Genomic DNA, 27932 nt, shown 5'->3' with positions numbered 1-27932 from the left:
CCTGTGTCTTCTGTATCGGCAGGCAGATTCCCACCCACTGTGCCAGGGAAGTCCTGTCACACAGCTTTTAATCTTAAAAATTTTCAGCACAAATTCTGAAGCATGTAGTTGAGGAATCTCTCAGTTGGTCTAGGAAAGATCGTCTGTGTGCTTTCACAGTTAGTTACTTGGTTTACGGCGCTTGTAATTAATGGGATCTTTTCTTCCTGCCCTAGTGTCTCCTTCCATTTGCTCATGCAAACCTGGAAAGGTCAGGCATGATGTTGGTGCCTCCACTTTTCTGTTTCTAATTGCCGTGCTTTCCAAAAGGTTTTGTTGTTGTTGTTCTATTGGAGGATCCAAAAACTTAAGTCCTCATTACTTTGACTAAATAGAAAGTTTTCCTGTTTATAGCGAAGACAAAGGCATGCCACACACACAGAATACACTGTGCTTCATCTCTTTTCTGTCAGAAATAGGCCCTTCTTTCCATATTCATCAGCAGATGGTCTTTCCTCGTCCCACCTCCTTTACCACTGCCATCCTAGTCACTGTTTATGCTGTTTTAGTTTTTTGGCTTAGCTCTATCCTTTCCAAAGAAGAATAGATTCCTGGCTCCATCTTCTTTCCTCGCTCTTTGGTGGGTTGCTTGTGTTGCTACCTCTACTTTTTCATGTGTGACTATAAGTGAATTAGGCTTGCATTCTTATTTTAACCTGGGACTCAACGTAGGTTCTCAGCCTTCCATAGAAATAACTACTTTTACGTTAAAAGCAGGATGTGGAAAAAGCAGTAATTTAAAGTTGAGTACTTCCAAGTTGTTGTGGCATTTGAGCTGTTTGGAGGTTAAAGAAGAGAAATTATCTTTGAGAAATGGTAGGAAAGTGTCAAATCTGGTTCAAAAGTAGTATTTGAAAATAACCTATGAGAGAAATCTGACTATGGTGGCAGGGGGACGGGGGTGAAGGGACAGGGAAAATTAGATCAGGCAGAAGTAAGATAAAAGTGTGTCCTCGGCAGTAAACCTGTTCCTTTGGGGGAACAAATCTATTTCACTTGCCCAGTTTTCATGCTGACAGAATGGAGCAACGAGGTTGCTAACATGCTCTAGAACCGATGTCTTGGCCTTGGGATTTGTGTGCCTCTAGGTGACTGTGTGGAGAAGGCAGTGGCAAGCCACTCCAGTACTCTTGCCTAGAAAATCCCATGGATGGAGGAGCCTGGTAGGCTGCAGTCCATGGGGTCGCTAAGGGTCGGACACGACTGAGCGACTTCACTTTCACTTTTTTGAGCGACTTCACTTTCACTTTTTTGAGCGACTTCACTTTCACACATTGGAGAAGGAAATGGCAGCCCACTCCGGTGTTCTTGCCTGGAGAATCCCAGGGACAGGGGAGCCTGGTGGGCTTCCGTCTGTGGGGTCACACAGAGTCGGACACGACTGAAGTGACTTAGAAGCAGCAGCAGGTAACTGTGAGTGGGTCTGATCTTCTTCGTATTCATTTTATAAAGTAGGTAAATGCTTAGTGAAGCCTTGATTCTGGCATCATTCCCAACCCCAGCCCAGCTTATCCTTGCTGTTTATTTTGAACCAATATCAACCAGTAGATCAGTCCTCTCTGAGTTTTTGTGTCCAGTATAGTTAGGTGCATGTTGCTTACAACTGAAAGTTGATGATTTGGAGAAACAAGCGGTATTTTCATTATAGCCCCAGTTTTGTATGTATGTAATCATATATATTTAAGTACACATGCATAATACCAAAGTAAAGACTTGAAGCAAATACACCAGAATAACAGGAAATGTCATCTCTGTTTGATGGTTATAAAAGCATATTCTTGTATGTACTTTCTGTATTTCCTAAGATGTTTATAATCATATAAAACTTTAACAAAGCTTATAAAGTTTTAGAAAAAGAGTCTTAAAAGTTGGTAGTAAGTGTGAAGTTTCTAGAGCAGTTATTTAACAGTGCCAATCGGGATCCCCTGTTGGTCCAGTGTTTGGGACTCGGCACTGTCACAGGGCCCAGGTTCAATGCCTAGGGTTGGGAAACGAAGATCCTACAAGCTGTGCTGCGCAGCTGAAAATAATAGTAATAATAGCAGTGCTAATCCCAGGAGTAATCAAAAGTTGGCTAAATGAAAGGATATCATTTTCTAAGTGTAGAAGGGATTCTTATTGATAAAGCACATAGTAGTTTTGATAGTTTGTAGTTCACATACATTACAACATTCATTCTTCCATTTTAAGAAAGAGGACACTGGCCATTAGAGAGGTGAAGTCATTTTTGCTGTCCTCGAACCTACATTAGCCAAAAGGAAGAGAGTGTTGTCAGGAGCAGACTGGCAAAGGAGAACCAGCCTGATAAAACACCTGGTATAGAGGGTCCGTAACTGCTGGCTTAGTTTTGAGCTGATGATGTGGGCATGGAGAGCCTTCTAATTCTGGGCCCTGGGCAGCCAGGGCCCTCTGGGTCCCACTGGTTTGCTGGGCCCCAGCACCAGACTTAGAAATAACTGGAATGTTGAGGGCCAGGGCCTGAGAAGAGACTTTATAGTTAAAACTGGAAAGAACAGCCTCACCTAGCTCTTCTTGCACTCACCCCTCAGTCTCTCCAAATTGAAAGGTATAAAGCATAAGAAAATTATCTTTAGAGATCCACATAGCCGTTGACTTGCCCACTGAGTGCTTTGCATATGTGAACATTAGGGGCATATTTCCATCTTGATCCTGAGTCTGCAGCAGTGACGATTAGTGACCTTGCCTCTCTCCTGTCCAGATCGTGTCTGCAGTCCAGTACTGCCACCAAAAGCGGATCGTTCACAGAGACCTCAAGGTGAGTCACATTGCCCTTAATCGTGTACGCGTTCCTTGTGTGTGTTCAGTTCTCCTGCTGCTCACGACACGAATGAGGGATATGTTAAATTGCGTTATTAAATTTAAAAAGAATCCTAAGGTTTAGTTTCCATTTTAGTTAAAACAGCTCATTGTTGGTCTCTGGAGAAAAATTACCCACCACCAAACAGCTGAGCACTCCTGGAAATGCACACTCCCCTGGACAGCATGCTCAGTGCTGCCCGCACCCTTTTCTGTCTCCCTAGTCAGCATTCTCTCCTGTTAACAGCAGTGGCTATTTGAGACCTGCTGCATGGTTCTCTGCCTTTGCCCGCATTCCTGGCATAGAATCAGGTTTCTTATTTCACAGAGAAAATAGAAACAGCAGGCAGAAACTCCCTCTTTCCCAGCAGGCCCTCCAGCTTAGCTGCACCTGCATCCACCCTTGACCTTTCAGAGTTTTCCTCTTGTTACAGGACAGTGCAGCACTGCTGCTGGCCCTCTGGTGTTCAGGATCTGTGTCCCTGCCTCCCAGGCTGCTCTGCTGTCTCCTCCCACCCCTCCTCCTCCTCCACCGCCTGTCTCTGCTGGCGTCTCCCTAGCAGCGTGTATAAAACATGCTCACATCCATACCCTCTGCTCCCTAAGAACCTCCCACCCCCGTTCTTCTTCCCGATATACCCTTCACCTTCACAGCCACTTTTCTCTAAACATTGTCTAGATTCTTAACTTGGTCATCACTTCCTCTCTCTCCTCACATAACTGTTATTTACTGATTTGCTTGTTCCTCTGTTCACCCACCCTTGTTGCATTCACATTCACTCCATCACCTCTGGTTTGCTAATCCCCAGATCTGTTCTGGCATCCAGAGCTCTCTTCCAGGACTCAGTGTCCAGCTCACAAAAGAACACCTCCTCAGCACCCCTCAGGCAGCTTGATTTAGCATGTTAAATACCTAAAACTCTTCCTTTCTAAACTTAAATTTGTATTTCTGATTGTGGCGACTGATGTACCCCAAGTGCTTCTCTCTCCTTTGCTCTGACACCCACTCGGTCCCCAGGTCTCTGCTGCTGTTCCCTGTGTGTTACTGAGCTTGCTCTTCTCTGTCCCCACTCTCGTTGTCCAGTTCCAGTCCACTGGCGTCCGGGACCGGATTACTTCACTAGCCTCTTGCCTGGTCCTCCCTGCTTCCAATTTTGCCTCTTTCTTCCATGTCTGTTTCCTGCATTGAAACCAGAATAGCCCTTTAAAAACACAAATAAGATTGTCATGGGACTTCCCTGGAGGTCCAGTGGCTAAGACTCTGGGCCCCCTGCATTGGTGGCCCAGGTTTGATCCCTGGTCAGGGAACTAGATCCCACATGGTGCAACTTAAGACTCAGTACAGCCAAATAAGTGAAATCAGTTCAGTTCAGTCACTCAGTCGTATCCGACTCTTTGCGACCCCATGAATCACAGCACCCCAGGCCTCCCTGTCCATCTCCAACTCCTGGAGTTCACTCAAACTCATGTCCATCGGGCTGGTGATGCCATCCAGCCATCTCCTTCTCTGTCATCCCCGTCTCCTCCCGCCCCCAATCCTTCCCAGAATCAGAGTCTTTTCCAGTGAGTCAACTCATCGCATGAGGTGGCCAAAGTATTGGAGTTTCAGTTTTAGCATCAGTCCTTCCAATAAGTGAATAAATGTTTTTTAAAACACACACACACACACACAAATAAAACTTGTCATTTCCCTGCTTGAATGACTTTTCAGTGGTTTCCCATTGCCCTTAGGATAAAAAGCTAAACTTCCTGATTATAAGTCGCTCAACTGGCCATTTGTAATTTAGCCATAGCCATGTGCCCAGCCCTCCAGTCCTCTCTACCATACACTGCCTTTAGAGCAAACCGTGTTCTGTCTCACCCTGTGGGTTTTCAGACTGTTATTCTGCTTGAGATCCCTTTTGTTGACATACCCACTGCCATCACCTAATCCTTGCAGTGGTTTCAGTTCCATCTGGTTAGGAGGCCAGACCATACCTTTCCATGCCAGACCCACCGCTGCCCTCTTCTCGGTCACAGCACTGAGGTTCCAGAATATAGCTGCAGGTTTTTCCTCCCCTCTCTTTGTAAACGGTGAACTTTCTGAGGGCAGGACCCTGTCTGTCTGTGCCTCCAGACACTAATGTAACAGCTGGTATATAATTGCCACATGATAGACATCTGTTAAGATGAGCAGGCATGCCTGTGCTCTCTGTCTTAAATGACGTTTAGGATGCCCTCTTCTCAGTAATAGCTGTTCAGTTCAGTTCAGTCGCTCAGTCGTGTCCGACTCTCTGCGACCCCATGAATCACAGCACGCCAGGCCTCCCTGTCCATCACCAACTCCTTACACACCTTATTTAGCAGTGTTTGTAAAATGTGACTGTCCATTTGAAAGGACACTTAGAAGGATCTGTTTTTTTTTAAAGCCTCTTATTCTTAGCTGAAAAAGCTCTTCCAATATTGTTTTGTCATGAACATTTGCTGTTTAAATTGGTGCTGGAATTGATCTGTACAGTTGGGCCCTCATACCCCCAGGTTCTGCATCTGTGGCTTAGGAGGGCTGGCTGACTGGACCATTTTATGTGATGGTGGAGGATGGGGTCCGAGCCAGTGCCCTCAGAAGATCGAAGGACCACTGCACCGTACATCTCTTATTGGTGGTTAATGCTAGAACATTAGGTATTCTGAATTATCTCCTTTTTTTTTTCTCTCCAGAAAGAATGTTTTCTTACTCATGATATATAGGATATATTAAGTTTATATCATTACAAAAAGGTTTTATGAAATGCCTACGTCTATCACAGTTCATTATATTTTTTTGTTAAATTTCGTTTTTGTCTTGATGTTTTCCCTCTAGGCTGAAAATCTATTGTTAGATGCTGATATGAACATTAAAATAGCTGACTTTGGTTTTAGCAATGAATTTACTGTTGGCAGTAAACTGGATACGTTTTGTGGCAGTCCTCCGTATGCGGCCCCAGAGCTCTTCCAGGGAAAGAAATACGATGGGCCAGAAGTGGACGTGTGGAGCCTCGGCGTCATTCTTTACACTCTAGTCAGCGGGTCGCTCCCCTTTGATGGGCAGAACCTAAAGGTATATGAAACATTTGCATCCTTGTTCTTCAGAAAGCTTAAAGGATTTTGTCAAATGATAAGAATTAACGTGTCAGTGGTGTTTCAGTGGGGGAGTTGGGTTCTTTTTTAACCTAAAAGTTGACTTAGTAGTTTTCTTTCCTCTCTACCTCCCCAAAGGAACTGCGAGAGCGAGTATTAAGAGGGAAATACAGAATCCCTTTCTACATGTCCACAGACTGTGAGAACCTTCTCAAACGTTTCCTGGTGCTAAATCCAATAAAACGAGGCACTCTAGAGGTAATCACATAAGTGGAAATGAAGAACAACTTTGGAGGGTCTTTTAAAGTATTTTTAGAATTTTGCTTAGTTTGTATGATGTATTGAATACTATCCTGGGTTTGTTTTTTTTTTTTAAGCAAGATTGAGACATTTTTTAAAAGTTATCGTTTGAACCATAATTGATGAAATGTTGAGAATAAATTTCCCTAAATATTGTGATTATCAGAATGCTTCATTTATACTACTAACGACTCAGTTCACCTTTCAGCAAATCATGAAGGACAGGTGGATCAACGCAGGGCATGAGGATGATGAGCTGAAACCTTTTGTTGAACCAGAACTGGACATCTCAGACCAGAAAAGAATAGGTAATTCTCTGTGCCTGCATGCATGTGTGTGTGCAAGTAACATCCTTTTCCCTTCATTTATATGTGTACACCTAAAACGGGGATGGGCCTCCCTGGTGGCTCAGTCGGTAAAGAGTCTGCCTGCAGTGCGGGAGACCCAGGTTCAATCCCTGGGTCGGGAAGATCCCCTGGAGAAGGAAATGGCAAATCGCTCCACTATTCCTGCCTGGAATATCCCATGGACAGAGGAGCCTGGTGGGCTACAGTCCATGAGATCACAAGAGTTGGATACAACCCACCAGAACGGGGATAATAACGGGGATAAGTATAGGTTACATGAAGCAGCTAGTATGTTTTGTCATATTTAGGAAGTTATCTGCAGGCCCTGTAATAGTACTCAGTAACTCATCTGCCCATTTATGTTAGAACAATGTGTGATCTTTTCGGTCAAATAAAGGAAATTAGTTTACCCTGTAATGTAATGATTTCTTAACCGAAGGAAACCCGTAAACTGTATTATGCCCTTCTTTTAGATATTATGGTGGGAATGGGATATACACAAGAAGAAATTCAAGAATCTCTTAGTAAGATGAAATATGATGAAATCACAGCTACATATTTATTGTTGGGGAGAAAATCTTCAGAGGTAAGTATAACCAGATAAAAACGTATAATATCCTTTTTGCGCTTTATTAGCTCATGTGATAATTAGTTTTGGGTATTTTTATTGTGTTTAACATTGATAATATTTTTAAATTTACCTTCAAATGACTGATCTAACTCCTATGACTATTATGAGCTACTATTTTAGCTTTAAGATAATAACCTTTAATAACTTGGCTTTTGTTAAGTTAACCTATGTTGTCAGTAATAGTTTTAAAATGATGTAAAGTATCAGATGAAATAGAGCATTTTTAGTTTTTTGAAAAAGCCTATAAGAACATAAATATCTATCCTTGTATAAATTTTTCCAGTAGTTAGAAAGATACTTTTGCCTGAGTTTAGGGTTGTCTTTTTTGTACACTGTGGTTTTTCTTTCTAAATGAACAATTTGTAAGAGGTTTGTGTGTTATGAGAAGTTTAGTTTCATAATAAACCATTTGGGCTCGTGTTGTGGTTTGCTCTGTTTTTCTCATTTTCTCTTAGCTGGATGCTAGTGATTCCAGTTCTAGCAGCAATCTTTCACTTGCTAAGGTTAGGCCAAGCAGTGACCTCAACAACAGTACTGGCCAGTCTCCTCACCACAAAGTGCAGAGAAGTGTCTCTTCAAGCCAGAAGCAGAGGCGTTACAGTGACCACGGTAAGTAAGTTTGAGATCATTCCAGTGTGTGCCAGGCCTCCCATTAACCAAGAGGCCTCCTGACATTGCCAGGCATCCTTTTGCTTATGGCCTCCTGGGGTTAAAGTTTCTTGATTACCCTTCTTAGCATTTCTTGCAAAGCAGTCCTGCAAGTGCTACAGGCTCTGATCTCCTTGGTACACGCAATAGTCTTGAGTTGACTGAGCCCTGGCTGGGTAGAAACCTGAGGCACAGGGGAATTTATCAAGCACTTGAACTAAGAAAGTGATTTTCAGTTTTGTCGAAGTTAAATTTATAAAGCCACGTGTGGCCTGTGGCTACCACAGTGGACAGCACAGCCCTGGAAAATGGATAGTACACCAGTTTTGCCTTAATTGGTTTACAGATTTGACTCATGTCATTCTCTACCACACTTTTAACTGTCCATGTGTCTAAACATCCTCACTCTTACATTTTCACCATAGAGTGAATCTTTCATGAGACTTAGGACCTGAAAGGATGCTTACTAAACGTGACAATTTTTCTGCCTTCAAGGCAGCCCCGTTTGTTGGAATCCAGAGACTCTAGCAGATGTGCATTTATTCACATGTTAATTTCTTGGTAATTCCAGTGCACAAATGTATGTTGGCCTAGTCCTGACTTTGAAAAATACATCCTCACGTGGAATCCTCCTTCATTTCTTTGTTCAGTTCACTTCCCTTGCCTGGGCTTTGTCCTCCTGTGTTCTTCCCCCTTGAGAGCTGGCACTTAGAACTGTACAGCATATCCCGCGTGTCTGCAGCTTTGGTTTTGCACCAAAAGTGGTGACCCTTTGCTTGGTTTCCATCTCTCCTCCTGCTGCCGATACCTCTGTGTGGTTCTGGCTGAAGCAGCACATTGTGCTGACGCTGTCAGTAAGCTGTCTGCTCGTCTGCTGTTTTCCAGGGTGTAACTGAGAGCTCAGAGCCTGTCTGATGCCAGAATTTTGCAGATGGCATTTGTAAATCAAGTGTTGATCTGGGTCTCAGTCTTTTGTGTTCATATTCGTTGCTAGCACGGAGGGGTTTTTCTGTGTACTACATACAGAGCAATTAGCAAAATGCCTACGTGTTGCTCTGAATCAACCAGTTTAAAGGGAATTGTTTCTAAATCCTGGAAGAAACCTGGTATTAGTTTTCTCATGTCCCTAGTGACTGTCTTAGTAAGTTCATTCTTCCTTAAGCAGAATCTGTCTGGATTAGTAATGCCCTTTTTCCCAGCTCAAAAGATTGTAGAGCTAAAAAGAGATCACCAAACCCCCATATTGGCAATAAAGAAATAGGTCAAGATTGCTCACCAGGTTTTCTGAGGGTAAATGGAAGTGGAAGTGCTTGAGACAGAATCTAGCACTCCTGGTCCCTGGTTTGGGGGCTCAGTCCACTAATCCACCCATTGCCTCTTGTAGTAGTGCTTTTATGGTAATAATCATCCTGCCTTCTTGGAGCCTTTAACACCAAAAAGAAATTCACAAAGGAACATTTCAAGAAACTCTGTATGTAGATCACAGACCCAATGCCACATTCTTTTTTACTCTTTTGGGGGATGAAGAAGGTGGTCAGCAATAAAAGAAGAATTGATTATACCTCTGGCACTGTTCATATAAGTGCTAAGAATGGGCTAGGTTCCGAGTACTGGGGTCTGGTAAAACACATCCGCTTGGTTCCAGGTGCAGCAGACAGACCGGCCAGTCCCGCTGTAGCTCGACCTCCCGCCCTCGTCTCTCCTCTTGTCCTCTAGCTCTCAATGCCACTGACTTATATACACCTGCTTCTGTAAAATTGTGACAGATTTTCTTTGTGTTTCTTCGTTTGGGTCCCATGTGTGAACAACCCCCACGCTGCTGCCATGTGTGTATATTTATTCCTCAGAAAGGAGCTCTTCATCAGATTTGTAAGGGATTCTTTTATTTTAAAAAAAAAAAAAAAAGGCTGAAGACTCACTATTCTATTAATAAATGGTATTGGGGTAGTTGGTTGTGATCAGAAAAAAAAACAACTGCACCCATTTCTCACCTCCTATACAGGGTTGGATTCCAACTGAAATAAAAATGTAAATATATAAACAGAAACCAGAAAAGTGTTAAAAGAAAAAAATGAGATAATTTCTTTGTAATTTGGACTTGTTAAGGTCTTTTTAACTGTGGCCCCAAACACTAAAAGCCACAACAGAAAAGACTTAACAAATTTGACTACATAAAAGTCATATTTGGGGGAATTCCCTGGTGGTCCAGTGGTTAGTTAAGACTCTAGGCACTTTCATGGCCCAGATTCAGTTCCTGGTTAGGGAACTGAGATCTGGAAAGCTGCATAGTACACCCCTGTCCACCCCTAAAAGATAAAAAACAACAATCACTTCTTTGTGTGATATGGAACACACCATGGAATACTCCTCAGCAATGAAAAGGAGCAAATTGTTGATGAATACAACAGTTTGAATGGATCTTGGAGGAGTTATGCTGAGTAGGGGGAAACAATCTCAGAAGGTTACGTTGACTCTATTCACATAACATTCTTGAAATGAGGGAATTACAGAGGTGAGAACAGATTGGCCAGGATTTAGGAAAGGGACTTGCGGAATAGAGGTGGCTGTGAAGGGTCACCCTCAAAATCCTTGAGACAGAACTGTTCTGTGTCTTGGCAGAGGGTGAACACATGAATCTGTACATGTGATTAAAGTGTGTAGAACTGTGTACACTGCACACAAGGCAAGTAAAACTGGAGCAGTCTGAAGGGATGAGGTCAGCGGGCTGTGTCAACAGCCGTTTCCATGCACAGTCTCAAATCCTAAAATGAAAAAAAATTATTTTCTTAATCAAAATAATAGATGTTCAAAACAAATTGATACAGTAACCGTAAAGGTTTAGAATGTCATTAGATGTATCATGATAGAATAAAAATAAGTATTAAGGGTAGTATCATCCTACACTTGGCTGATTCTTTGTTTTATATGTTAAAATTGCCAAGCTGGGAGCTTAATTGTTCTCTTCCCATAAATGAAATCAAATCTCTGTTCATTTTTAATTCATTTCCAAATAGATTTACTGTTTATATATTTATTATTTATGGGTCACACTGAGTGGCTTGTGGGATCTTAGTTCCCCACCCAGGAATAGAACCCGAGTCCTTGGCAGTGAAAGTGCAGTGTCCTAACCACTGGACCGCCAGGGAATTCTCTAGGTTTACCATTTAGATTTTTGTCCAAGAGGTAGCTTTTCTGTATCCCACTTCATCCTATTGTTTTATTGATGTATTTTTCTATTGAAATACAGTTGATTTGCAGTGTTGTGTTAATTTCTGCTGTATAGCAGAGTGACTCAGTTATACATAAATATACACTCTTCTTTGTACTCTTTTCCATTATGGTTTATCTCAAGATATTGGGTGTAGTTCACTGTGCTGTACAGTAACCTTGTTGTTTATCCATTCTGTGTGTACAGTTGTAGGACTATGACGCAAACTCATAGTCCCTCCCTTCCCCTTCCATCCATTTTTTTAATAGACCTAAATATATAAAATATTTTCTCAACGTAAATGTTGAGCATTTGGTGCTGTTTCTTAAGATTACCACTGGACGTTATATATAATGAACATGCAAGTTATTTTGTTCATTTCCAAAATTCTTTGAACTCCAGATCTCCTGTGTCATCACAGTCTCTAGATGATATCTTGCAAGACATCAGTTGTTTGCCATCCGGGATGTCCCTAAGCACCTCCTGGGAGCAGATGTGAGCTGCAGCACCCCACACCCCATGTCCTCCCAGTCACTTGCATGAGGAACATGCTTTCCTCTGCTTATACTGCCTTTCCTCATCTACTTAGATTCCTGTTTATCTAGAAGAGTATGAACGCTTTAAAAAAGATGCAAGAAATGGCCTGTAAATCTGTACTGTTCTTTTCCAAAAGGTGAAGGCATCTCTTGTACAAAAAGGATGAGATTCACTCAGATGTACCAGGTGAAGCAGTTATTCTGCATGATGTGTGTGCATACTTATCTGTCCAGGAACACCCTGTGAAGATGTTTCAGGACAACTATATAAGCTTACTAATTTAAAAAAAAAAAAAAAAAAACACTTTTAGAAAGTCGGGGACTAGTAAGTAAAATTTTAAAATTGAATTCATTGCATAAGGAAAGCATACATGAATGGGAATCATCTTGGAAGATTTTACTGTTTTATGTTAGATGAATAGAAACCTTGGATCATCTTATAAAGTTTACTTTCATAAGATAAAATATAAAACTTTAAAACTATTCTGACTTTTAAAAAGTGAATTCTTTATTTTAGCTGGACCAGCTATTCCTTCAGTTGTGGCATATCCAAAAAGGAGTCAGACCAGCACTGCAGACAGTGACCTCAAAGAAGATGGAGTTCCCTCCCGGAAACCAGGCACCAGTGCTGTTGGAGGAAAGGGGATTGCTCCAGCCAGTCCCATGCTTGGGAACGCAAGTAATCCTAACAAGGCGGATATCCCTGAACGGAAAAAAAGCTCCACTGTCCCTAGTGTAAGTGTTGTTGGGCTGTATGGCCTGCCTAGGATTGTAGGATTGCAATGACACAACATTCTGCTCCTCTTTTCTCATCTGCCTGCACAGCCCGCCCCCTGGGCCCTGTGTGCAGTGTCACCCTGTTGGATCACTGGCTCTGTTGCAGATGTTTCTCATTGCACTCCATCCCACTGGATGAGATCCTTCATGTCAAGGGCTGTTTCTAGTTACTCCAGAAATGTCTGAGAGATGGAAAGACCGCATAGTCTGACAGGAAATAAAACCAGTGGTGACAGTGCAGACAGGTGGTCACAGCCTGATGGATTCTGTCCAGGGCACTGTGAGGTCTAACTGCAAGGCAGGAACATGGTGTTTGCCCAGTATGTCAAAGGGCTCTATCAATACAGAACATTGACTAAGTCTTAGCCTTGTGCCAGGGACCCTGTCGAGTGCTTTTCCATGTGTCAGCTCAATCTTAAGGCAGAGAAATTGAAGAAAAGTTAGATAATTGTCCAAAATTATACTGTTGACCTAAATCCATCTCTTAATTCCTGCACTTAACAAAATCTCCCTAGAGAGTAGGTAGTGTTTGTTAAATTGAATCTGTTCAGTTTCAGGAACTTTTCATGGATTGAAATGTGTTTCTCTCTGAGCTAAAAAAATAATCACTCTTCTTAGCACTCTACAGAATTTTTTTTACTTGTGATGAGAACTTCTTAGGTTTACTCTCTCAGCAACTTCCAAATACACAATACAGTATTACTAACTATAGTCACCATGCTGTATATTGCATCAACATGACTTACTTATTTTATAACTGGAAGACTCCAAAAGTAATTTTGGTAAGAATTTGCAGAGGATGAACAATTTTAAGGATATTCTGTAATCATATTTCCCCTGAAAGTTAACAGTGACACAGCCTTCCTTCAACCCTAAAGAAACCCCAGAGTCAGGAGCCTGCACTGTGCAGCTCCCTTGTCCTGTTTTGCGGAGGGGCTTATACAGGAGCCCGAAGAGTCTTGTCTGCTCTGTCCGCTGACCTTGGGCTTCATCAGAATAAACGTTATGTGGAAAGGCTTTTTAGTTCGACTTCAGTCGTCATTCCATAGCCCTGCGGTTTAAATCCAGCCTTAAAGAAACTTGTTCCTTGCCTTTATAACTTCTGTTCTTGGCTCTACTCATCAGCACATCCCCCTTGTGAAAATATATCCCAAACATTATTAGCCACTCATATTTATTTATAAAGGAAAAAAGTATGTTTTAATTTTCTCCCATTTGTCTTCAGAGTTTCCTTATATGTGACCTGCTCATGCTGTGGTAAAGGTGGCTGCTTTTAATCTTTTTTTTAATTATCTGAAAAAAGTTGTGCCATGACTTTTGTTTCTCCCTTTTTTTTTTTAATTTTTAAAGTATTAACTTTTAAAAATTGATGTGAAGTTCATGTAAAGTTCACCTACATACAGTTAACATCTGAAGCATTTATTCAGAGCATCTAGGGCGTGTGCAGCCCCTACCTCTCTAGTTCCCAAACACTGCAGAACGCCCTGTGCTCGTTAAGGAGTTCCTCCCCAGTCCTCCCTTCTCCAGCCCCTGCAGCCACTAACCTCTTTCTCTCCTAGTGTATTTGCCTCTTCTGGACATTTCATATAAGTGCACTTACACAAGCCTTTTGTGTCTGACTTCTTTCACTCACCATAATATTTTCAAGTTTCATCCAAGTTGTTGGATGAATTCATTCTGTTTTATATGCCACAGTTTATCTCCGTATCTGTCGATGGACATTTAGTGTGTTCCTACCTTTTGGTTATTATAAATAATGTTGCTGTAAGCATTTGTGTACAAGTTTGTGTACCACAGCTGCACTTTTTTTACATCCTTAAATATTCACGTCCTTGTTTCTTCTTCATTCTTGCCGTATTTGTTATTTTCTAGTTTGTTGGGTTTTTTTATTGTAGCTCTCCTAGTGGATGTGAAGTGGTTTCTCATTGTGGATTTGATTTACATTTCCTAAATGACCAGTGGTATTCAGCATCTTTTCATACGTTTATTGGCCGTTAGTATGCCTTCATTGGGAAAATGTCTATTCTGTCCTTGGCCCTGTGTGTGACATATCTGAATCTCTTGTCAAATCCAAGATCATGCAGATTTATCTGTTTTTTTTTTTTTTTTTTAATTTTCTTGCTAATAGTTTTGCAGTTTTAATTCTGACATTTTTTTATTTTTGTGTCATTTGTATATTTACCTTATAATCCGTGCTTTTTAGTGTTTTAATTTGAAATTATTATCTTTTAAAAAGTGAATTTCTCTATGCTTCATTTAAAATAATCCATGAGTTGTTACTCTATAGATTATTGTAGCCAGCTTTTCAGAGTCACTGTGCCATAGCCATGTTTCATTGTTGCAGAGATACTGGAAGGTAGGATAGAGGGTGGAGGTTGCTGCCTTCATCTTCTTTTCTGATCTAGTGCCCAGTGCTGTTAATACTTTGTTGTTCTTTAGTCGCTGAGTCATGTCCGACTCTTGTGACCCCTTGGATTGTAGCACCTTCAGGCTCCTCTGTCCATGGGATTTCCCTAGCAAGAATACTGGAGTGAGTTGCCATTTCCTTCTCCAGGGGACCTTGTCAAACCTGCATCTCCTGCATTGGCACGTGGATTCTTTACCACTGAGCCACCTGGGAAGCCCGTTAATAATTCAGGTTTATTTAAAGACTAAGTACTCATGTTTATTTAAATAGGATTTTTTTCCCCTGTTGTATTATATTTACTAAATCATTTAAGACCAAAATGCCCTTTTTCTTTAATAGAGCAATACGGCATCTGGTGGAATGACGAGACGGAATACTTACGTTTGCAGTGAAAGAACTACAGCTGACAGACATTCAGTAATTCAGAATGGCAAAGAGAACAGGTATGAAATTCTACCTGCTTGCAAGGAAATGTGTTTTTCCCAAGAGAAATGGAAGGATAATATTTACTTCTTAGTTTTTATAATCAAAATTCAAATAATAGTGGTAAGTATTCTCTAATGGTAAGTTAAATTTAATTGCAGTTCTAGTGAGATCCTAGAATTCCAAATTCCTCTCCTGGTCCAGAGCTTATTCTCCTGGCCGGCTGGGTATGATGATTGGAAGGGTTGAGTTAAAGCAGGAAGCTTTCCCAGGTGAAATAGGTGGTAAGCTGTGCTTTAATTGTAGAACTGTGAACAGGGAAATGGAGATTGCTTTGTGCACGTGAATATCTTGAACCAAGACTGGAAGTGGGGAAGGATGATGCCCCGAGACAGGGAGCCACACCTCAGGGACGTGGAGCACCAGGTTGGGTGGGTGAGCCGTCTGTTATAGGTCAGCAGTGTGCCAGAAGGGCCGGGTAGACAAGTAACACTTTAAAGGTGGTCTTCACCTTTAAATCCACTTGAATATCCAGAGAAATGGAGAGTTCAGTCTTCTCAATGATTTTAATCTGGTGGAGAGGCAATCTTACACTGAATAGCCATGATTTTAAAATACTAAGAGTAATACACCAGTAAGGAATCAGATCATATAGACCCCTTTCTAGGGGTTTCAAAATAAGAAATAGAGAAGTGGGATTAAGTAGATCCAGAAACCATGCAGTAGAGTTCAGTTTGAGTGGAGAGAAAAGAGAGAAGAAAAAGTTGGCTTGGTAGAGTAGTTAAATATATTCTGTATAGAAAAGATTTCTCAAATGGGCATGGTTTTCCTTGGAAGGGTAGTATAAAACTATATTCAGAATGATGAGATAAAGTGAGCAGAAAAATTCTGAAATAGAAATCCATAAAATAAATTCACATCATCTTTCATTGTCCCCTGGCCTCTCAACTTGAACATTATTTGGTCATAGCACATTTCTCATGTATAGCATCAAAATTGCTTTTATTCTTTTTCTGACATTTACTTTCTGAAATTGCACTGTAAAGTTTCTGTTTCCTTAGATCTCACCAGACAAATGAAATGTTTGATCACTAACTTCTATAACAACCTAAACAGAAATTCTATCATTTTTCATCCTTAAAACCAGACTGTTTTGTCATTCCCCTCTTCTACAGGCCACTTATGTTTGAATTGACATGAAGGGAAAAGCTTGTTCTGTGAGATTACATTCATTCATTTTTTTCAGTGACCTTTTAGAAATATTTACATCTTGGTATTCTGTCTTTGAATCCTGTCCATGCTTGTTCTCTCCTAATAACTTGAGTAGAGCCACTGGGCTAGATAACTTACAGATTAATGACTGGTATGTTTATTTTTTTAATAGTAGTCTGTTCTTTGGTAAATTTTCTTTTATTACAGTTGCTTCCTCAAATCTATCAAATTGCTTGTAGTTCAGGTGACTGAGTAGGAGATAACCAATAGAAGACTTAATTAGACAGAAGTTTCTTTCTTTTTCTTTTGGCTCCACAGGAACTTAATTCTTAGTTCCCTGACCAGGATTGATCCTGGGTCCCTGCAGTGAAAGCGCCAAGGCCTAACCCCTGGATCATCAGGGAGTTCCCAAACATTTCTGTTAAGAATTTTAATCTGTAGAACTAGAAGAATGTTGTTTCATGACTATTGTTTTTTTTTAATTCTTCTAAATTGTGGAACTGTTCTCTCAGATTCCTCTTGAACTTTAGAATATATGGCTCTCTGAGGTACAGTCAGACTTGTCTTTAAAAGGCTGTTAAGACTACCATCTCTCTGCTCCCTCAACTTGTATTTGTGCACATAGCTCCTCTGATTCTCCTTCTGCAGCTACACAGTTCACTCCTTAGAAACAGTTTTAAGAATACTCTTGATTTCTTTGGAGTCATTACCTGGTTTCTACCTGCAGATACCTTCCTCAGTGAGGCTGCCCCCTCCTTATCCCACCCGGGCCTCGTTGCTCTGTTGGCATCAGTTTTCTAAGTGCTCTCCTTCTGAAAGTGTTCTTTATCTTTATTTAGTTAATCAGCCTCCTGCCACACAAAACGGGGCACATAATTTTAATAATACCTGGATTTTGGTTTTGTATCTTATAAATGAATTGAAAAATTATGGGAAAATATTGGAGGTTTGAGTGCCAGGCTAATGGTCATATTTTTTTTTTACTTTCAGTTAAGGAAGACATTAAATGTGACAACTTTTCCACCCTTAAAATAGATGCTTGAGTCATAAAATTATTCACATAGCCTTCTCTGTGCACAGATGACTTCTTTGTCAGATTGTTGCTTTTTCGTCTCCTATAGATATATATATACATACACACACATCTTATTCCTTGACTAAAATACTAGTGAGGTACAGGATGCCTGGATCTATGTTAACTTGTGGAAGAAAGACATGAATTCCTGTTTTAGCCTTTAGTATATTCGACTTTTTTCTTAAATATGTGAGTGTTGTTACAGAATTGTTACAGAATTCCAACATAAGAATGATCACGGCTAATAAAATTAGATGAACAAAGGTTTTTTCACAGTTAACACATGTATCTTTGGATTGTATTTTTATTCCTGCTTTTGCCCAATCATTGAGTATGCTTTGCATTGGCATCCAAAATGTTTCATATTGGAAGGTTCCAATACGGAATGAAAGTCATATCAGTCATATTTAGATATAAAGTCAAAAGATCAATAGGAACTTCACACAATTTGAATTTTAAGAAATAGTGCTGTTTCTTTAAGTTAAGGTTTAAATAATGATTTTTTTCCCTTGGACCCAGAACTGCTAAAAATATGATGCAACTGCTGTTTTGTTTGTGTAAATTTTTGTGGGATAGTCTGTGGAACATAACCATCCTTTTTGCCACATTTCTGAGGAAAACATTTTGTCCAGCTTTCATACCAACCAACTTGATGCAGCCCATTGTTGAGTTGGGGTTGTTTGTTGTAAATAGAACTTCAGTAAGTTTGTACAAACGTGAAATTCCACAAACATTTCTTGAGTTTACTGATTCCTAAATTGAGGTCCTAGGCCTGCTTTTAGAGTTTTAAAAAAATAAAAATAAAATCTGTTTTGTTGCTTTCTTTGTGGAACTCGTGATATGACATGATTAAATTTCTAAAGAAATCATTCGTTTCATTGCTTTTAAGATTGTGCCAAAAGTTGAATAAATTATAGTGAATATATCAATTTGCACTTCCTATTTAAGAAGGTCTCTGACTCTGAGGAGGGTCAGTTTTGTGCTGCAAAGGACCTATTCACAGAGTCTTGCCTGCGCTCTCCAGCCAGGGGGATAGCTCAGGGCGAATAGATTGAGCCTCTCCCTGTTCGGGATTCTGACTAGAAGCCATTTCCTCATCTGAGTCTTTGGGACCATTTATATATTCTCCAGGGAACATGCCAGGTAACCCCTACCACCTCTTCTTCCCCTGCTCTTTTTTAATGCACTTACTGACCCTAGGTCCTAATTTGGGCAAGAGAATGTCAGCTGCTGGGCAGGGGAGTAAAACATGTTGATCCTTGACCTGATCTGAACAGATAATAGAGCGCAAAGGACAGTTGCATTTATCTGTAGGACTTCCCTGGTGGCTCAGCTGGTAAAGTTATTTTTCTGTAACTTAGTGAAGTAAAAGTGAATGTATCTATGTGTACGTATGTCTGTATGTGCATACTGAAAACAACAAAGCATTTCTTCAAATAGTTGAATCACTTAAGACTCTATGTTGAGGTGACCGAAACTCAGTCCACACAAATTTAAAGGGCATCTATGAATTCTTGTAACTGAAAAAGTTCAGGGATAGAGTCAGGGTTTGTCTCCTAGTTCTGCTGCTTCTGCGGGAGTTCCTTGGTGGGCTCAGCAACATCAGCCTTGATGTCGTCCCACACTCAGCTCTACTCAAGCAGAAGCCCTGGGGCGGTGTTGGTTTGGCTGTGACCTGCCCATCTCTAAATCTGTCACTGGCCAGGATAGTGGGAAAATTCAGCGGGGAGTCAGCGACATGGGGAGACGGAGACCAAGAACCTATTTTTCCCAACACAGAATTCAGGTGCCAAAGGAAAAAATCTGTCAGAAACAAAACAGTGAATCCATTTTTACCTTTGTAAGGTGTTTATACAGTTCTGTGACTGTATTAAAGTCACACTCACCCAAGTCAGAGGGCAGGATTGTCAAAGATCCAGGGGCAAGCGGATCTTCTTGAAGAGTTTATTATGAGACCTGTCTCCTTCATATTGGGACTGCTGGAATTCCAGTGGCTCACCTCACTAACATGCCTTTTCAGTTATTGAATATTCTTGAGCACCTGCTCTATCCGAGGCATACTGCTGACTGCAGAGTACCTGTCCACATAGTCTTGCGCATACAGTGTGGCATCAGCGTTGAGGCTGCAGGCCATGTTTCCAGAGCTCCCAAGCAGACAGGAGTCACTGCAGTACAGGGGGCTGTGCACAGCAGGTGCCGTCACTGAATACACAGAGGGAAAGGAGTGGCTCCTGGGGTGAGAGGGCACTGGTGAAGCCTTCACGGGGAGGACAGCCTCGGAGGTGATGCAGAGAAAGGTGCCAGCTCTCCAGACACAGGGACTAGCTCCTGCAAAAGCTCTTTGACTTGATGCGTGACCAAGAGACGGCAGGTCATCAGATGGGCCATAAAGTCAAATTCCCGGAAGTAACAGTGGAGGTCAAGCCTGGAGAGGTGGCAGGGGCGCAGCCAGACAGGTGCCTGAGGATGCGGCTCGGGTGCCAGGGTGAGGAGTCTGAACTTTATCCTGAAGACGCCATGTGCTTTTGCAAGGTTAAAAGCAGATAAGCAACAAGGCACACGGTCAGGTGTGTGTTTTAGGGAGTTCACAGCTATATGGTGGACAGACTGGAAAGTGTGAGATTGGAGAGCAATGAAGACAGGTGGCTGAGGTCTGGGCCTGAGAGAGAGAAGCAGCTCTGCACAGAGACCCTTGGTGGGGAGGCGTGGGCCCAGTGAAGTGCTGTGAGGGGTTGACACTAACAGGATGATCCAGCTGCTCTGTATGTCAGGCGTGAGGGAAAAAACCTGATGGTTTCTAGGTTTCAGGCTTTTGAGAGGTTTTCTGCAGAGAGGCACTGGAAGAGTATGGTCAGAATTCTAAATCCCTGATTATCCTTAACTGCTCCCTTTGAAATTCCACGGCCATGATGACTGAGCTGGCATTAGGAATGAGAAAAACCCTAGGTCACTGTGTCCTGTAGCTAGCTGTGCCAGGTGGAACTGCAGGTGTGTGGTCACTTGTGTCACTCTTTCTCCATCCGTAAACAGTTAATTTGCTCTTATTAGTTTTCCCACCTTGAAAAAATGGGGCTTTGTTGACCTCTTAAGAATTGCGAGTGTTTTTTATAAAGAAGTCAGAGTGCTTTGAGTAGGAATGGTTTGATAACATAGGATACTTTGATAAGTACAGCTGGTTACTACTATAGCCGTAATTTTTCTAGTCCATTTAATGTGTGACAGTGTGCTTTGGGAACAGGTTGAGAGCACAGTGTGCGTATTACAGATTCGCTTTGATTTGAATGGAGACATCTTTTAAGACAAGCTCTGTTTTACACATAGCTCGGAGATCATCATCACTCTTCCATAAATATTCAAACATGTACAGTGTTACTTTCTTTTCTTTAAAGCTAATAAACTTTTTAAAATTACTGGTTTTTAAAAAACAGATACAGATTAGCAATTACTCCAGAATCCCCAAAAGGAGTTTAAGAGATTTTTGTTCTTCGATACAAATGAGATGGTTTGGGGAGGAAGGTAATGTGCTTTGAACAACAGGTTGCTCTTTTTGTCACTGGTCCATCATACTGTTGTTTCTGCCTCTGCCTGAACCCAAACCCCCTCCCAGCCTGACAGAAATGTTCGCTTACGCAGCTAGCCCTGCCTCTGTTTGTAAGACATCTTCCACCTGTCGGCTGAGACATCAGAAGTCGATGTCCATGTCAGCCTCTGGGCACCCCAAGATGACGTTACGTCCAATAGACAGTGAAGGAGATAACTTCAAGGCTGTGTAAGAAAAACGCACATTCCTTGTGAAGCTAATGTGTACCCACTGCTTCTTAATTTTGTGCTGTGGATCTTACAGTCTTAAGGTTTTGTTCCAGTTGTCCACAAAGTGTCCTTCCTGTGTGTGGTTTTAGTTAAACACATCCTGTCTCATGGTGTCCCTGGTCATCTTTGTATCTTCATGCCCCTTCATACTATAAAGGATGTAAGAAGTTCCCCTTTCTCTCCAAGTTGCTTTCAGCATGTGGAATTTTATAATACTTATGCCATTTTTATGCTTCCAAAACTTTTTAGTTGCCTATTCTTCGGTTTCACCTGCATAGCCTTTGTTTCTTTTGTATTGGCAGGGTTCTCTGCATGTAAGCAATTTGAGAGGGAAGCAAAGGAAAAGAAGCTTGAGTTAGCTGTTCTTTGTTCTAGAATTTCCCTGCATTAATCTTGTCCTTGAAAATATGTATGTATTGTTCCCTTCAGCTCCATAAGGTGTTGTTTCACTGTGTACTATTCCTTTGGTACCCTTTGCCGTTTAACTTACCTTTTGCTCTTAAGTCCTGTAAAATGCCCCTTGGATCTGGATTTATATATTGGTTATCTCTACTCTATAGCAAAGGTATATTATGACTATAAATGTTTGTGTGCCATGTTTGCTACAAAGCCAGGATTTTGTGAACGAAGATCTAAGAATCTGTCATTTGCTGATCTCCTAGCACTATTCCTGACCACAGAGCTCCAGTTGCTTCAACACACAGTATTAGCAGCACCACCACCCCAGATCGAACTCGATTCCCAAGAGGCACTGCCAGTCGCAGCACTTTCCACGGCCAGCCCCGGGAGCGGCGCACTGCCACGTACAACGGCCCACCTGCCTCACCCAGCCTGTCCCATGAAGCCACACCGTTGTCGCAGACTCGAAGCCGAGGCTCCACTAATCTTTTTAGTAAATTAACTTCCAAACTCACAAGGAGGTAAGTGCCAAGTGGTGCTGGTTGGTTGGAGTAAACACAAGGGCAAAAGGAGAAGTCTTTTCCCCTCCATTATGTGAAGCCACTGCCCAGATGCTTTTCATTCTGTCTTTAGCTCACATTTTTCTGGTTTTATGTCTAACTCTATACTTCTAAAACCTTTTAGAAGAGAAATTATAGAGCCCCGAGTCCTTTCTCAACACTGAACGTTCTCTAGTGCTTGGGAAATTGTTGTTCCTTAATCACCGTTTCTGTTAATCGTAAGCCTCTCCACATGGCGTGGCACTGCAAGTTAGCAAAACCCCAGATCTGTTGTCGCCCAGTGGCTGGTGCCCTGCAAGCTGCCACTGAGGAAGACACACAGGAGAGACACAGTGCCTCCTCTCTCATTTCATTCCAGTGTCGTGGAGGAGCACTAAGTTTCTTGGAGCTTAAATCTTGAAATTGTTCTCTCTGTTGGCCTAAGGTATAGTGAGAACAAAGCAGCATTCTTCTGTTGTGTAGTTTTGGAGATACAATCCATGCTTTATTCCCAGGAAGAAGCTAGTATCTGGTCATGTGTAAAGTCTTTAGTTTGTCCAGTTGACTGTCAGCTGGGGCCTTGGGAAATCTCTAAGGTGCTTTACTTGCAGAGTCTAGTCTAGAGGTTGCTAAGCCTAGAAACATTGGCCGCTACAAGAGGAAAGAGAAAAGGTACCAGTGTGCAGTATAAGCAAGTAAGCGGAGGCACCTTCAGCCAGGATCACTCGCAGGAGACCTCCGAGCCCCTGCAGGTCCGGGATAGCTGGAGGAAACGCTTTGTACTTGAGCCTCTTTGTGCAGTAGTCTCTTCTGCAGGTATTGTGCAGATTTGCCTGTTAGAGACCCCCCAGGACAGTGGTGGGCCTTCCCGGGGTCTAGAATGGTACTTGCCCTCCTCACTCCTCCTTTCTCTGCACTCGCTGTGGTGCATTATCCTGCTGATCTGTTCCATTCCATCTTTGTTACTAAACTGTAAGCTGGATATCACTTGGCAGTCTCCTTAATGCCTCCAGTAATGTTATTTTAAATCAACCATCTAAAACGTAGACAAAAATGGGACTTCCCTGGCAGTCCAGTGATTCAGACTTCACCTTCCAATGCAGGGGGTGAGAGTTCAGTCCCTGGTTGGGGAACTAAGACCCCACATGCCTCAGGGCCAAAAACACAAATTGTGAGACAAAAACATAGTAACAAATTCAGTAAAAACTTTAAAAATGGTCCACATCAAAAATAAAAAATAATTCAGACAAGTCACATTAAGCTATCTTTCCCCAGATTATCCCCAGAATGTTGAATACCAGGTTAAGGAGGACTTCTGATACCCCCTGGCAATTGACTAGAGGTCAGAGGAGTAAAAAGTTTCTGGTCTACCCTCTTATTCCCTTCTTAGCCCTTTTGCTGAGACCTCCCATTCCAGGATGGGCTAAAGAGCAGAGTGGTCCAAGGGTCCTTGCCAGATTCGGGGCACCCATTTGTGACCAGCAGGAGAGACAATGAGTTCAACCCAAGGGAGAGTCTGATGACCCCAGAATAATGCATTGCTTCCTTTCAGGGTCATTCCAGGGGCTCTCCCAAGCCTCCCTGTGCCTTTGCTCCTTCCTCGCAGACTAGGCTGCTTAGTATCAACTGGTATTTTGCCTTCTGGTCCCCGAGTGCAGGGGGGGTGGTTGTGGCAGTCAGGTCTGTCTAAGCTCCGACAGTCACAGGATGATCAGCTTTGTGTCCTTAGGCTTTGGTCTCAGATGGGCTCTTTAAATAAAGCCTTGCACATCATTAAAATCCTTGCATTTATTTGTTTCCTTTGTGTTCTTTTTCTTTTGTCTTCTGAATTCTATCATTGGTACAAGTAATATCAGCCACAATACATCAAATGCTTACTGTGCGCTAACAAATTGATGTCTGTACATTTATCAATATGGAGATACTTGCTTTATATACCTATGTATGTGTGTATACACACATTTAATCTCCACAGTCTACCCTGTGGAGTACACATTATCCCAGTTTTATAGAAGAAGCTGGAGGTAAGATTCAGAGAGAATAAGGCAGGTGTTCAAGATCCTTCGGTAGAAGAATGCTGAGTCAGGTCCATGGTTCCAGGAGAGGCCCTTGATCCCCGCTATATAGTGTCCCTAGGAGGAAGCAGTGAAGGGCTGTTGTGGATATGAGTCCTTTTCCCTCATTTTCTAATTGTTTATTTTATGAATTTGAATTGAAATTGAAGGATGGGGCTCCTTGTTAAAAATACTGTAGAGAGGGTCATCTAACTATGATTTCTACCCCCAGATTTTTTCAGAAAGTCTTCTGTTTGTTAGTTTGCAAGCAGACTTGTAGCCTCCTGTGGTGCTGTACTTCTGTTGTAGTCAGTTCATTCTTAAAAACAGTCAGAGTCCTTGCTGCTCCAGCAGCATCTTCTTATCCTCCCCTAATAATTGTGCTGATCAAAGTGCTGATGTCTGAAAGGCTTAGGTGTTGGCACTTGAGCACCGCAGGGGAGACCTGCTGGGACGTGGCAGAACAAGGAGGGTGTCCGAGCTCGCCCTCTGCCCCTGGCCGTGCGCTGGATAGTGTGAGAGCTTTAGAAAGCCGAATCTCTGCAGGTGGGACAGCCCGGGTGCACGTGCGGGGGCCCCGTGCTCCCGAGGCTTCCTCCTCTTTATCCCTCAAGGCATTTGTGAGAGGACAAGTTAAAAATCAGTCCTGTGGCTCCTGAGCAGTCCCTTTGACTTTTTCAGGTAGAAAAATCGGAAATGAAAATAGGTCTCAAAGACCTTTTAATCAGTTTTCACAGGCATCTTTCCTACTGTGTGCAATCCATAGTGTACTACTATTGATCTGAGTATGGAGTAGATGGTGGTTATCTCCAGTAGTTATATACTTTTCAAATTGGTAAGTATCTGAAGCAGTGCCAGTTCAGTTCAGTTGAGTCGCTCAGTCGTGTCCGACTCTTTGCAACCCCATGAATCACAGCACGCCAGGCCTCCCTGTCCATCACTAACTCCCGGAGTTCACTCAAACTCATGTCAATCGAGTTGGTTATGCCATCCAGCCATCTCATTCTCTGTCGTCCCCTTCTCCTCCTGTCCCCTCCCAGCATCAGAGTCTTTTCCAGTGAGTCAACAAAGTCATCCCAATTTAGAGAAAAATAAAGCAACAAAAAGAAAGCTATTAGTTCAGTCACTCAGCAAAATACTTATGGGTACTTCCTGTGCTGTCACAGAACTGAGATTTAGAAATACCAGTAGTTTGACAAGCCCAGGACGCACTCACCCAGGAATGCTTATCGTGTGATCATACAGGCCTGAGCCATAGTTGGAAGTTTCTTTTGTCAAATTCAGTTAGTACAACCTAAACATTTCCTTAAGTTTTTTAACAAGCAGAGTCAGTTCTTTTAACTACAGCTCTTTCAGTGTATTACTTAAAAATGAAACCCCCAATGTTGTCATTTAATTTTCTGTCATTTTGGTATAAAAGCTTTAAAAAGTCTACTTCATTTTAAACTCCCAGGAACTTATTACAGCGCTGTATGTCAATTGTATCAAAACTGGAAGGGGGAAAAAAATCTCCAATGACTTTTTTTTTTCTCTCTCCTTAAAAAGTGATTTATATCGAGCCACTGTAATAAGTATTAATTCTCTTCATGGATAAACATTTTATAATGAAATTTTTGATGTTTCTGTATAAGGTGATATTTTTTGTTCAAAGATATTTTGAAGGAAATTGAGAAATGTTATTTTATTTCTAGTACATTCAAAATGGCTTTTCTTTAATACAAGATGTTAAATTTTATCTTAAGGTGTACCCATCTGAAGAACCTTAAAAAATGTAATTGTAGATACTGTCGATATTTACTGCTAAATTTTTTTCGTATTAGTACAGATTTTTTAATATTTCTATTTAAAAGACACATACTCAGTTATTTGTGATAATTTTACTTTTTCATCAGCTGTCACTGTTTTCATTGTTCATTGGGCAGGAGAGGAGCCCTGTTTTACTTGCTGGTTTTATTCTATCTGTAATTAGCTATTTAACTTGTGCAAGTCATTTTTGTTAATTTTTTTTTTTTTTGGCTTAATTTCTTTTAGAAACATGTCATTCAGGTTTATCAAAAGGTAGGATTTATATATACACATTTTTTTTTCAATCCTCACCCCAAAATGGCTCCTGCAATTAACATCAGGTTTGGCTTTGTAGCCCTCTTTTTTTCCTTGAAAACTAAACTTTCTGCTGAGAACTAAATACTTATTTCTTTGAAAGGAAATTGGAGAGAAAGAGATTAACTCTGTCAGGCATCTTAAAAGGGACTTCTGCACCCAAGTAACAAGAGGCCTACGCATGCTCTGTGCATTTTCTTCCTTTGGTAGAATTGTTTAGCATCCAAATAATTGTGTCTTCATACTAATAACACTTAGCATGCTTCTGTTTGAAGAATGAGATGTTCAGTAACAGTATGCAATTAATGATTAGCCCCAGGCATGCAAAAGGTAAGTGGTAATTGTGTTGTTTGTTTTTTTTTTTCTAATATCATGGAGGATTGCATTAGGGAAAGGCTAAGAATTGAAGAGTAAATAGTATTGTATCTAAAAGGCACTTTACACCAACCTCTGAAGAAAGTATGTCTTCCTGTAGTAAATGTTACTCTTACTAGGTGGATATTTTGTGATGTGACAGTCAAGAGACCAAGGGCATTACTCACACTATCAGGACACAGCCTTCAGGGGAAAGTGGCCACTGCAGCCTTGTCGTGCCCGCGCCTCTCCGCTCCGCAGAGGCCAGGCCATGGGTTTACCCGAGATGCCACAAGTGGGTCTCAGAGAAGCTTTATTCACCGGAGCTCTTTGTCAGAAACCACAGGAAGAGTGCTTTCTTCCTTCCTTCTTTCCACTCTGTGATGATTTTTTTTAAAAGTACAAAGTACAGCCCCAAACTATACTTTGGGGCTGGAGATGAAAATGGCAACCCACTCCAGTATTCTTGCTGGAGAATCCCATGGATAGAGGAGCCTGGTGGGCTACTGTTCATAGGGTCACAAAGAGTCGGACACGACTGATTGACTAAGCACATACTTTGGGGAGTGATTAACAGTCAGAATAACTCCAGTCAAAAGCCATGCATGTGCTCAGATTCCAGAACTGGGCGGGAATACCTGTTGTGTATATGAAGCAGATGAGCAGCCTGCCTCCCGCACAGCCTTTGTGGGCACGCAGTTGGTTTTTGGCTGAGTCACACCTATGAGAGTAAGAGTTGTAATGAGCTCGGCAGGTGACCAAAAAGTGCTTTGGGTTCGTTGTGTAATGTCTGTTTATATTGGGGTTGGTCGTGTACTGGTGTGTAAGATTTCTTTTCTCTTTCCCACTTCTCTGTGCTTCTGCATTCTATTCATTGAGGCTTCCAACTGAATATGAGAGGAACGGGAGATATGAGGGCTCCAGGTGAGGGAAATGATTTTTACTTAAAATATTTTATAGGTATTTACTTCATTTCTGTGGCAGAGGCAACACTTTTCCAACGTTCTGCGTCATATCCTTGCTCCACGTGGGGTTGCATAGGGCAGGCAGCAGTCTGGTCGGGAAGCTTGTGTGCTGCTGGCGCCCGGCGGCCACACGAGGGCGCTACGGTGCCACCGCCTCCTGCGCACCGCCCAGCCCCATCTGGGTTCACGCTAATG

General features: G+C 41.8%; 1 protein-coding gene across 6 annotated transcripts in view; it reads left to right on the top strand.

Moving 5' to 3' along the window:
* Nucleotides 1–27932, top strand: part of MARK3 (microtubule affinity regulating kinase 3) — a 102184-nt gene that overhangs the window by 71401 nt on the left and 2851 nt on the right. Inside the window, exons 7-18 of one of the 6 annotated variants that reach the window (XM_088829831.1) lie at nucleotides 2759–2815; nucleotides 5696–5932; nucleotides 6091–6210; nucleotides 6461–6560; nucleotides 7073–7185; nucleotides 7686–7839; nucleotides 12140–12357; nucleotides 15146–15249; nucleotides 21124–21285; nucleotides 21989–22246; nucleotides 26350–26376; nucleotides 27652–27696. In XM_088829831.1, coding sequence (XP_088685957.1) covers nucleotides 2759–2815; nucleotides 5696–5932; nucleotides 6091–6210; nucleotides 6461–6560; nucleotides 7073–7185; nucleotides 7686–7839; nucleotides 12140–12357; nucleotides 15146–15249; nucleotides 21124–21285; nucleotides 21989–22246; nucleotides 26350–26376; nucleotides 27652–27696 — 1595 coding nt within the window. The remainder of the gene's footprint in view (nucleotides 1–2758; nucleotides 2816–5695; nucleotides 5933–6090; nucleotides 6211–6460; nucleotides 6561–7072; nucleotides 7186–7685; nucleotides 7840–12139; nucleotides 12358–15145; nucleotides 15250–21123; nucleotides 21286–21988; nucleotides 22247–26349; nucleotides 26377–27651; nucleotides 27697–27932) is intronic. The other 5 variants (XM_055418604.2, XM_055418602.2, XM_055418603.2 and 2 more) reach the window with 5 other exon arrangements.

This window comes from Moschus berezovskii, chromosome 21 (assembly GCF_049115385.1).
Source record: "Moschus berezovskii isolate FMDL1 chromosome 21, NW_MosBer_1.0, whole genome shotgun sequence".
Classification (NCBI taxonomy): Eukaryota; Metazoa; Chordata; class Mammalia; order Artiodactyla; family Moschidae; genus Moschus; species Moschus berezovskii.
The sequence above is the reverse complement of the archived record's forward strand: the minus strand, read 5'-3'. Positions and strand labels throughout refer to the sequence as shown.